Consider the following 12,559-nt stretch of genomic DNA (forward strand, 5'->3'; position numbering starts at 1 on the left):
CAATCTCTTTTTTTCGTAGTACGTTCTCGATGTATTTCTTTACCGCATTCCAGCTGTCCTCTCGTTCGAGCAATTTGTTGATTATGTTGCTCGGCTCGATGTCGCCACTCTGCTCTCTCAGAGCATTTCTTTCCGCGAGTCGTCTGTCACAACTATAAAACGTGTGTTCAGCGTCATCGCTCAGTGCTTCGCAGTATATACACTTGGCATCGGTTACCTTGCCCATGCGGTATAGGTATCTCAAAAAGTATCCGTTGCCCGAGAGAAACTGAGTTAAGAAGTAGTTCACTTCCCCGAAGTTCCTTTGGACCCATTTGTCAATTGATGGAATAAGTTTCGCGTCTATCTGCCACTCGGTTCAGTGTCCAAGTACAAGTTAAAGATATGAGATTATTATACTTATTGTCATGAAATTAGTTTTATTTAATCACGTAAATATAGGGTGAGCCATGTAAAATTAATATAGCTTTTTGAATCGGCTATAAAAAAAACTAATCAATATTTTTTCAAACTTTTTTTTTTATTTTGAAGATTGAACATTGTCATTTATGAATGAAAAATAATCATTCAAATGACTGCCACGACTGGCTTTAAAGTAGGCGATTCGATCAACCCAATTTTTAAGCACATTTTCGATTGTTTGGGCTCCAATTTCATGAATGGCAACTTCGATTTCGTGTCTTAAAGCGTCAATCGTCTCTGGATGGTTCGCATAGCATTTGTCCTTAACGGCTCCTCACAAAAAATAGTCCAACGGGCTTAAATCACAGCTCCGAGGCGGCCAATTGATATCGGAATTCAAACACGGTAGCCAAAAGATCGAGTGTAACTTTGGCAGTGTGACAAGTTGCACCGTCCTGTTGAAACCAAATGTCACGGTAACGCTCGCCATTTACTGTAACCGCGAAAGAAGAAGAAGACTCACCACTTTGGAAATAGGTTTTCAATATTTCCCAATTTTGTTCAAGCGCATAGCGTTCCATTTCGTAAACCTTTAGGTAAACTATGAACACATTTGACATGTTATTTGTGTTACCATTCTCAAAAAAATAGGTGGTTCAAAAAGCAAAAGCTATATGGCCCACCCTGGATTAAAAAAAACTATAATTCAAACGATTAGACCATTCATCTATTACAGCTCGCACGGCTTCCACAAACTGGACTTCCGGACGACCAATCTTCTGCGGTTATGAGCCCAGGAATATTCTTTTAGAAGTTTTAGCATAGATTTTGTAGTTTTTCTTTTCAAAAACTTCTTCAACAGTGAAATATTTCTCATTTGTGCAAAGAACACTTTCATGGTCGTTAACCGCGTGCCACCGAAGAAGCTACTTGAAACTCTTAAGTCTAATTTTCTTCAACGCGCGTTGGCAAAAGATGACCAGTTGAGCGACGGAAGGCCTTGATGTGGAAATCATCTCTAATTAATCTTGATATGGATCTGGTCGATTAATTTATTTTCCTGGGCATGATTTTCTGCTTTTAAGGGGATGTCTGCGAATTCTTTCTTAAGTGGCAAAGACTACCACTTCTTCTTCTGTCTGTCGCTACAGACGTTTGGGAAAAGCGTGCAGTAAACAAAAATTCTCTAAATATTAAGTTTTTCGAGCAATTCGCAAACCTTACTTGCACTTTTACCACATTTTTGTAATGCAATCACGGCAATGCGATTTTCCTTGGCTCCCCACTTCATTGTTAACAAGTGAAATTTGCCATGGAACTGAGCTTAATTTATGAGTGACAATGCATACGAACAAAAGCAAAAACACCGGAACTCTTTTCTGCGAATTCGTTCTCGCCGTATGCATTGTAAAATTTGTGACAGAGTTTATGACATGATTAAGTATACGAGTATAAGGTCCCTTTGGTTCAAATTCAGAATACTTTTTATTGAGCAGAACTAACTCAATGATGACAAGCATCAGTATAATGATATTACCGAAGCGAACCGAAGTTCTTACGTGTGTGTGAATGCTAAATGCAACGAGGACGGGCCAATAAGTCCGTGACTTTTTGTATTTCTGCCCTCTTTACTCAAAAAGAAATACTGCTCCTGTCAACAGGCATCTGTCAGTTGACTCCTGTCAAAATTTGAACGTGCTGCGTCAGTTTGTTTGTGTTTTACAGCTACCTTTATCAGACTACCCAGTAATTCACAGTCGACCACAAACGCAATCGTGTAACAACTTCACAGGAAGGTTTGGCGTTGTTTAATCGCAATATTGAGGAGTTTTTGCGCCGTTTTGTAACCGTGGATGAAACATGGATCCATCACCACACACCAGAGACCAAACAACAGTCGAAACAGTGGGTTTCTAAGGGTGAATCGGCTTAATAAGCACACGAAATTAAGTTTTTTCCATTTTCTCCTCAAATTACTGGGTAGTCTGATAAAGGTAGCTGTAAAACACAAACTAACTGACGCAGTACGTTCAAATTTTGACAGGAGTCAACTGACAGATGCCTGTTGACAGGAGCAGTATTTCTTTTTCAGTAAAGAGGTCAGAAATACAAAAAGTCACGGACTTATTGACCCGCCCTCGGATAACGTTGTGAAAATCACGCAGATTTATTGCATTGATGAAATGAAATGCTTTCAGAGTTCAAAATGTTTATACTTATACTGAGGTAATTTCATTCTTACTAGAAGCAGGGCGAACTTTGAATTCAAAAGACTATTTTGAGCTACAAAAAAGGCTTCAAGCGAAACGAAAAAGGCCAAGTGGCTAATTCATAAAACTAAATACTTTTTCTATTCGATTTTCGAAATATTTTTTAATTTTATTTCCGAACCCTTGGCTTTAATGATTTCTCCCCTTTCGCAGGTTCCATGGAATTCGACGAGCATGACGTGGAGATTTTCCGTCGTTACCTGACCTTTTGCGGCATTGGCATACAAAATGCCCAACTATTCGAAATGTCCGTCCAGGAATATCGACGCAATCAGATACTTTTGAGTTTGGCACGCAACATATTCGAAGAGCAAAACAATTTGGAGTGCTTAGTGACGAAAATTATGACCGAAGCGCGTGAGTTGCTGAAATGCGAAAGATGTGCCGTATTTTTGGTGGACTTGGATTGTTGTGAGGCGGTAGGTGGAATAAAGTGGCATATCCACGGTTTCTTCATGACTTTCACTTACGTTTTTTTTTTATCAATTATTACAGAGTCATTTGGAAAAAATTATCGAAAAACCAAATCAACTGCAAAGTCGACTAAATCGCGCGATCAAAGATGTTAATGCCGATGAAAATGATGATAAAGTAAGTGTAAAAGAAAAAGAGTGTACAAATCGATTGAGCACAATTCTGGGTTATTGTAATATTTCGCTTATTTTCGGTTTTCTACTTTAACTTGTTGTCACTCAGCAGAAGGCGCGCACCCGCTTCACAGTGCTATTCGAGCTGGGTGCCTCCAATCAATCGGCCAACATTTCACGACCCTCCGTCAATGATCTATGCAATTCCACTTTGGCACAGATTGCACAATTTGTTGCAACCACCGGGCAGATAGTGAATATCAGCGACGTTCACGAGTGGGTGCGCGAGCATAATCAGATACGTACCGAGAATGAAATTGATGCGACCAAGGCGATCTTGTGTATGCCGATAGCGAATGCGCAGAAGACGGTTATTGGTGTGGCGCAGTTGATCAATAAGGTGAGAGCCGGTCGTACTGGGCATAAAGATTGCCTAAATTGTTTTACGACAAATCGTAAATTGTGTTTAAACTTTAAATTAATATTTATGTGACGCTTCTTTATATTCAACCAGAGCACCGGTTTGCCCTTCACCGACTCGGATGTCTCAATTTTCGAAGCTTTCGCTATATTTTGTGGTCTAGGCATACACAATACGCAAATGTACGAGAATGCCTGTAAATTGATGGCCAAGCAGAAGGTGGCATTGGAATGTCTGTCCTATCATGCGACCGCCAGCGCGGAGCAGACCAACAAGCTGGTCAGCGATAAAATTGGGTCTGCCGAAACATATGATCTGTATAGTTTTAAGTTTATAGGTAAGCTGTAACTTTTTTAAATCTCATATGAATTAAAATATTTGCTTTTTTCTCTTCATTCTTGTTCCTTTTGCAGACTTTAATCTCTGTGATGATGACACTTGTCGCGCCGTCTTGCGCATGTTTCTGCAATGCAATCTAGTCGCACAATTTCAAATACCCTATGAAGTAAGTCAAATACTTCTACCTTTTGGTTTAAACATTTAAAATTTTTTACCGTCATTTTTTAGGTCATTTGTCGTTGGGTGCTTAGTGTACGCAAGAATTACCGTCCCGTTAAGTATCACAATTGGCGCCATGCACTCAATGTGACCCAAACAATGTTCGCTATGTTGAAGACAGGCAAAATGGAACGTTTCATGACTGATTTGGAAATACTGGGCCTTTTGGTGGCCTGTTTATGTCACGATCTCGATCATCGTGGCACAAATAATGCATTCCAAACAAAAACCGAGTCCCCACTGGCTATACTTTATACGACAAGCACCATGGAGCATCATCACTTTGATCAGTGTGTAATGATTTTGAATTCGGAAGGCAATAATATATTTCAGGTGAGTTTTTTGGAGTGAAGAGTAATGAATAGACAGCAAGAAGTTTAGAAAGCATATAAGCACAGAGATACTTAGTAGGCATTCAGTAGAAAAAGTTTTAGAGAATTATTCAGAGAAAGTGAAATAGGAAAAGGTTACAAATAAGAATGTGAAAAAGGTTAAGGCCAAAAATGAATTTTACACAAAAAATGATAAATTTGAGTTCATATGTGTGTATGTATGTATGTGTGTATGTAGTAAAATAGGAAATGATTTTGAAATTTAGTATGTAGGTAAAATGTGTACAAGGTGAAGTCGAAAATAAACAAGACTGAGCTAAAATATGGCTAATCAGATCGATCATATACTTGCTGACAAAAGACATGCTACATCGGTCATAGATGTGAGATCATGTAGAGGCGCTAGCTGCGACACAAATCACTATCTCGTGGTAGCTAAGTTACGACTACGAATTTCAATAGTAAATGACAACAAAGGCTATAAAAAATTAAAATGGAATACAGATGAACTTATAAATAATGAAGATATGAAAGCAAAGAACAAAGTTACCATTGAAAACATTTTATTTAATGAAAATAGCACAAATAATGACTCAACTGAATTAGATATTGAAGATCAATGGAATAAACTGAAAGCTGCAATCATAAAAACCGCAAAGAATACTACTGGAGAGAAGAGCTCAGTAATGAACGAATGGTATGATGAGGAATGCTGAGCAGCTAACTATACGAAAAAGGCAGCTAGAATAAAATATATGGAAAGAAACACACGTACAAATAGATTATATTATGAAAATAAAAGGCGAGAAGCTAAGAAAATAATGCGGAAAAAGAAAAAAACATACATGAAGCGGCAAATTGAACAAATTGATTTCGATTTTAGAAACAAAAATGTCAAAGCTATGTATCAGAACATCTAAAAACAGACTGAAACATTTCAACCTCGAACAAATATATGCAAAGCAAAAGATGGTGCCATAATCAGCTTAAAACAACAAGTAATAGATAGATGGAAAGAATATTTCAACGAACTACTTAACAAAGAAAACTACGATAATACAAGTAAGGAGGAACAAGTAGTACATACGGCCGAAATCTATGTTGAAGAACCTAGCTTTGACGAAGTACTATTGGCTATAAAAAAACTTAAAAACCATAAAAGCTGTGGTGAAGATGGAATACCCGCAGAACTTCTGAAATATGGTGTACATGAACTACATGAACAAATATTCGCCTTAGTAAACCAAATATGGTATTCAAATGAAATACCCACTGGATGGGCATCAAGCATAATAGTACCTATACACAAAAAAGGACATAAAAGTGAATGCCAAAATTACAGAGACATATCTTTACTTAATACAGGTTATAAAGTATTTACTAACATTCTATTTGAAAGACTGAATATTTATGCTGAAGACATCCTAGACGATTACCAATGTGGTTTTAGAAACAACCGCTCAACGATTGATTAAGGTTTTACTGTCCACCAGATATTCGAAAAATTTTACGAATATAAAATTGATAGATTTTGCCTCTTTGTTGACTTTAAAGAGGCATTTGACAGTATAAATAGAAAACAAATAAAATACTGCTTTCAGAAAATTGGAATACCTTCGAAGTTAATTAATTTGATTCTCTATACATTGTCGAACACAACAAGCAAAGTAGTGGTGCAAGGAAGCCTATCAGACCCATTCGAAATCATATCCGGAGTAAAACAAGGAGACGCATTGTCATGTTTAGTATTCAATTTAATGCTACACACGACTGTTGAAGAAATAAACACGAATGGAACATTATTTAATAATGATTTTCAGATATGTGCCTACGCTGATGATATTCTTATTATGGCTAAAGACAGAAACACTCTTACACGCGTCTTTAAATTTATTGATAAAAATACAAAAGCTCTGGGACTACATGTAAATACCGAGAAAACCAAATACATGATTCGGTCAGCCAACAACACGACACGCGATGGCCTAAGTATAAACAACTTTGTTTTCGAATATATCACTGAATTTAAATACTTGGGCTTTAAACTATTAGCAGATAAAGATTCGGCGGTAGCTATTAACTACAGAACCCAAGCTGCAAATGACGCCTATTATGTTAACATAAATCTATTTAAATCAAAAGATTTGTCCAGAGCACAGAAAATAAGAATGTACAAAGCACTGATACGATCCGTCCTTACATATGGCGCAGAAATATGGACGCTGAAAACAAATGATATTCATCAGCTGATGTGCTTCGAAAGACGTATCATAAGGAAACTATATGGTCCGGCTGCAACAATAGATGGCAGCTACCGCATTCGCTACAACAATGAAATCAAATAAATCATTCAAAGACAAAATGTAATACGTTTTATCAAAGCCCAACGAATTAGATGGATTGGGCACGTACTGCGCGTGCCGAAAGAGCGAAATGCTAGGAAAGCTTTTATTTTAACACCCATTGGAGGAAGAAAAAGAGGACGCCCACGAAAGCGATGGTTAGATGACATCGAATCAGATCTTAAGCAAATGAACGTACACAACTGGAGAGATGTAGTCATGGATAGAATAAAGTGGAGAAAAATTGTTGATGAAACTATGGTCCACCACGGATTGTGAAGGTAAGAAGAAGAAGAAGAAGAAGAAGAAGAAGGAGAGCTAAAATAGAAACGACAGGAGCTTTCTTCTGATAACCTCGAGTTAATTTATTAAAAATAGTCCCCTCTGGCCTCCATCTGTTTTGCGCGATCTAAAAGCTTTTCGAAAGAGTGTTTCAGGTCATTGACCGGAATCCGGAATGTCTTTCAGGATATCGGTACAAGCCTTTTGGATGGTCTCTACGGACGCAAAACATTTTCCTCTCATGGACAAATGCAATTTTCCGAGTATGTAAAAGTCACAGGGAACTATATCAGGCGAATACGGTGAGTGATTGATGGTTAAAATCCGATTTCTAGTAAAAAAATCAGTCACAACAGTGGATCGATGAGATGGTGCATTATTATGCAATATGCGCCAGCTTCCTCCCTCGCGGTATTAAGGGCGATAACTTCGCCTTCACTGAAAAAAATTTCACCAAACTTTCACTGGAAGTCAGCTAGGGATGTAACTTCCAACGCACTAACCCATTAAAAAGATGGCGCCAACAAAAACAATTTTATGACGCCAGTCTTGTTTATTTTGCACTTCACCTTGTACTTACATTGATCCCAGCTCGGTTAGTAAAGCTGAACTTTAATGTTTGAAAGAAAAATAGCCCTGATAAAAATTATAAATGCGAAAAATAAAAATAATAATTGAACTTTCTCCAGGCACTTTCGCCCGAAGACTATCGTTCCGTCATGAAAACCGTGGAAAATGCTATACTTTCAACCGATCTGGCGATGTATTTCAAGAAGCGTAATGCTTTCCTAGAACTTGTCGAAAATGGCGAATTCGATTGGCAAAGTGAGGAGAAGAAGGAATGTAAGTTTCGTCAAAAACTCTCTTACCCATCTTCGATAAGCCTCAGTCTCTCTAATTTGCATTTTTAGTACTATGCGGCATGATGATGACTGCGTGTGATGTGAGTGCCATAGCAAAGCCATGGGAGGTCCAGCATCGCTTGGCCAAACTGGTGGCGGATGAATTTTTTGATCAGGGTGATCTCGAGAAACTGCAGCTAAACACGCAACCAATTGCAATGATGGATCGGTGAGTACATACAAAATGAAAAAGAATCTTCCATTGCTTACTCGCCTTGATGGTCATCTGCTGTAGTGAGCGCAAAGACGAGTTGCCCAAAATGCAAGTGGGCTTCATAGATGTCATCTGCTTACCACTCTATCGTGTGCTTTGCGATACTTTCCCCTGGATAACGCCACTGTACGAAGGCACGCTGGAGAATCGACGCAATTGGCAAGATTTGGCTGAGAAAGTCGAAATGGGTCTCACTTGGATTGATCACGACACAATCGATAAGCCAGTGGAGGAGTTTGCCGGTAAGGATATTTGGAATTTGGAATTTTCCAACACAATCTCACCTTATGCAGTATTACAAACACTCACACATTTTTTATCCACCAGGCTGTGCCGACGAAGAGATCAAGGATATTGAATTCACTGTGACCACACTCAATTGCCATCCGCAACAGCAGCACGGCGATGATGCCTCCACGCCGGAACATCATCGTGGTAGTACGCGGCTAAGTATCAAAAAGACAGGCGCTCTGGGTAAGGCGGTACGTTCGAAGTTGACCAAAACTCTATACAACAGCATGGATGGCGTGAAACAGAAGTCATCATTTAAACTGCTGGATTCCCATCTGAGCGAAGATTTAGATGATAAAAGTCCGACAAGTCCTTCACAGCCCACGGTGGCGGGTCCCGGTCACATTTCTGCTTCGTCATCCACATCGTCGGCGGGCACACTCAGCACGGCTGACAAATCGAAGAAACGTTCCAAACTATGTTCGCTATTGTGACGTAAGCCCTCCAATTAGAATTTGGTGACCTCCACCGCAGATAAGAACAGCAGTGGTGGGGGGTCGACCGACGTCTAATTGGAGTTCAGAGCGCAAGCAGAGGTTTAGAAAAAGTAATATTTTTTAATGAACGCAGGAAATTAAGTAATTTGTGAGTAGGAATGAAATCCAGCGTGCAAAATATGCTACACGCAAAATAGGAAATTAAGAAGAAGCAGAGCTAAAAAACCAAACAAGTAACCAAAAATCAAAATTTTTAGTGAAAAAAGCAAGAAACAATTTTAGAAGAAAATCAAAAGAGTTAAAAAACAAAAAATGGTTTATTCGCGAGTGCACAAGAACAAAAAACAAAAACAATTTGAGAAGTTTTCTGGTTTTTCAAAAATATTTGAGGTGAAAATATCAGCAATATTTTAGTGCAGCAATTTAATAGCGAAATACTTACAAAAAAAAAAGCTATTAAAAAGGGATTTCATCAAAACAAGAATAAAAATTTAATATTTATATGTTAAATATTATCTTAGAGACTTTAAGATGCATAAATTTCTTTTTGGCGAAACAGAAATAAGTAAAACTAAATAGCTTCAACATTTTTTAATTTTTTTTCGAAATGGAAGGCGCGTTGCTGCACTCCAAACGTTTCAGAGCCAGTTTTTCAGTGTAAGCATAAAGAATTTAGGAATGAGAAACTACAATCCTGTTCAGTTTGTTTAGCAAAACTCGGGTAGGAAATTTTACCACACAAAAAAAAATTATACTCTGATTCTATTAGAATCCATTAACTTCTTAGGCGTCGATGGACGAGCGAGAATGGAGAGTAAAATTTCAAGGCCATGCAACGTTTTGGGTATTTTCGTTCCGCGAGAGAGAAAAAAGAGATAATTTAGAGGAAAAAGAGAGAAAGAGAGCTTTACCTTATATATATCTTAGATACACTTTAGGCTATTTTTTCTGAGTTTTTCCTTGTGGTTGCTAATTTCTAGTGAGAAATAACACTGCCTAATTGTGGAGCTTGCTTGTTGGTGCAAACTTGTAGGGACTATATTTTTGTTGCCTACTTTTTGGCGTTGTATTTCCCTAATGCCTACTGTTTGGGGCGTGTTTTGGTCCCAATTTTTGCCACGGTTTCCGTCCGGCGTTTACCTACGGTCGACCCTTCTCCGTTTTTTGTGAATTTGGTCTATTTGTATTCTCTGCAAATGTTGTAAATTTATTCAGATATAATATATATTCTTTCTTTCTCTCTCTCATTCTCTCTCGGCTCCCTCCCTCTTTCTTTGTCTGCCTTGAAAGTTTCATTTCTGTTATGTGTACTACGCTACACGCACTTTTTTTGCTTGTTCCAACATCCCATTATTTGGGAGGCACTTATATAACACGGCGGCAGCTTTGCTGTGAGTCAAATGTTTACACTGTTTTATCGTATTCTAATTTAAAACTGAACTAATAGGTACAGGTGTAAATGTTATAACAATAAATATGTATTACTAATTTACTGAAGGAAATTTCTGTGATGCGGCGAGAATTCAGCAGATCCGCTTTTTGAAGATCATAGATCAGGTGCTTCTCTAATTTGAGCTTATTGTGGTTTTCCGACAGATTTACGTGAACGAATCCGTGGGCCGATATGATCAGTTGGCAGACCTTTCTGAGTTTCCACTGTCGCTTGATGTCAATCCCCAAATCGGAGTATTTGCTGATTTTCTCTGTGTACGTATTTACCACAAATATGTCAGGTCTATTATGAGTTCTTGTGATATTCGTAAGGATTGTTCTGTCAGAATAGAGAAGCTCTTCATGCACTGGTTCTGGAACATATATCTGTAATAGGGTGTCTTCTCACGGTGAAAATCGTACATTTGAACAAGTCGCAGGTGTATAATTTTTGCAACATCGTTGTGCCGTTTAAGGTAGAAAGAGTTTGTTAATAGCGTACACCCAGCTAGAACATGGCTTAGAGTTTCGCCAGGGCCACCACATCTACGACATATGTCTTCCGGAGCATTGGGCTCTCTGATGATGTACCTTACATTATTTCACATGGGTACTACTCCATCTTGCATAGCAAATATAACACTTTCTGCTTCCGCGAAAATTCCTTTATTGTTTAATCATAAGTGCGACAGTTTCATGTCGATATGCGGGCTTTTGAATTCGTTGTAACATACGCCATGTATGGGCATTCGTGACCATTGTTCAACTTTGTCTATTTTAGTTGTAGTGTTCGTGCTGCTAAACTCGTGCAGCATTTTGAGAGGTGTAAATTTGTCATTAGCGGGATCAGCTTGTCATGCAGTGCTCCAACGTCAATTGCACCTCTACCTCCTTCTTTCCTAGGCAGTGCAAATCTCAACACTTAGGATGATGACTGCTTTTAGGATGATGACATTTATGCTTCGCCATTATTGCCCACATCTTGCGTTCCAAGTTGTTCAGTTCAGTTGTTGACCATTTTACTATGCCAAAACTAAATGAAATTGCAGGTATTACAAATGCGTTCATAGCTCTGATCTGGTTATTTCCATTCAGGTTTGTCTTGCAAAGTACGTGGAGGTGTCTTTTGTACTCGGCTATAAGCTTTTTCCTCATTTGCACTGTTTCAACATTGTTGTTTTGTAATACACCAAGGTACTTATAAACTTCACCTTTTTCCATTTCCTTAATATTCGCTGTCGTGTTGTCATCTGCAACCGGTTCAACATTTATGACTTTGCCCTTTGCAATTTCTATTTTTCGGCATTTATTATATCAAGTCGTATGGACATTCGGATATCTTTAGAGAAGCTAATTACACATTGTATAATTTTTTTTTTTTTTTTAACATTTGTACAATAATAAATTACTTAACAAATAATGGCTTGACAGCGCTAGCAACAAAAGCCTTCAACTACATATCTATAAAAAAATTAAAAGTTAATTGATAATGGATTAGTGATTCCTATTACATTCGTCTTAACAAATCAGTCCCTTTCAGCAATTTATACAGCTCATCAGTATCCCCAGTGGTTGTCTCTCTCAGAAGATCGAGAGGGTCGATTGCACAAAAGATTTCGTGTCGAAGTTTTGACATACTTTTTGAAGTGAAACTTCTTGAGGCGCGTCGGGGGCCCCAAGGCAGATTGAAAATAGGCGAGTGAAACGGTAAGTTCGGAGCGTTACCGAAATCCGTCAAATGGGCGGGGCCAAGGAGCAGCTGCTCCTTCCCACTCTTGCCTATTCGCTCTCTCTCATTAATTTGTATATGCATGTTATATTATGTTCCGCAATTATCTCTTTTATATACAAGTAAATAGCGTGTGGAGACTATAATAGAGGATTTTCGCTTTAAAAATTAGTTTGACACTGGTATTTGAACAAATTTCTATTGAAGAATACTTAGTTACACAACGAAATACTTCGTCTGGCCTTCTTCTTCTAGAAGATAAACCAGTGCAAAAATGCAAACGTCTCTAGCACACCCTGTAGCGAATAATTTCGAAATAATATGAACTGAAATGTATATAGCACACAAGAAAGCATTGAAG

The 12,559-nt window shown here is 38.2% G+C and overlaps 1 protein-coding gene across 1 annotated transcript in view; it reads left to right on the top strand.

The window, feature by feature from the left end:
• Positions 1 to 12,284, top strand: part of LOC128855631 (cGMP-specific 3',5'-cyclic phosphodiesterase) — a 135,503-nt gene extending 123,219 nt beyond the window's left edge. The window contains exons 6-15 of the mRNA XM_054090689.1: positions 2,826 to 3,091; positions 3,168 to 3,263; positions 3,369 to 3,659; positions 3,774 to 4,017; positions 4,094 to 4,185; positions 4,248 to 4,571; positions 7,884 to 8,037; positions 8,106 to 8,265; positions 8,332 to 8,552; positions 8,638 to 12,284. Of these exons, the coding sequence (XP_053946664.1) occupies positions 2,826 to 3,091; positions 3,168 to 3,263; positions 3,369 to 3,659; positions 3,774 to 4,017; positions 4,094 to 4,185; positions 4,248 to 4,571; positions 7,884 to 8,037; positions 8,106 to 8,265; positions 8,332 to 8,552; positions 8,638 to 9,035 (2,246 nt within the window). The 3' untranslated portion in view covers positions 9,036 to 12,284. The remainder of the gene's footprint in view (positions 1 to 2,825; positions 3,092 to 3,167; positions 3,264 to 3,368; positions 3,660 to 3,773; positions 4,018 to 4,093; positions 4,186 to 4,247; positions 4,572 to 7,883; positions 8,038 to 8,105; positions 8,266 to 8,331; positions 8,553 to 8,637) is intronic.
• The last annotated feature ends 275 nt before the right edge of the window (positions 12,285 to 12,559 follow it).

This window comes from Anastrepha ludens, chromosome 2, assembly GCF_028408465.1.
Source record: "Anastrepha ludens isolate Willacy chromosome 2, idAnaLude1.1, whole genome shotgun sequence".
NCBI lineage: Eukaryota > Metazoa > Arthropoda > Insecta > Diptera > Tephritidae > Anastrepha > Anastrepha ludens.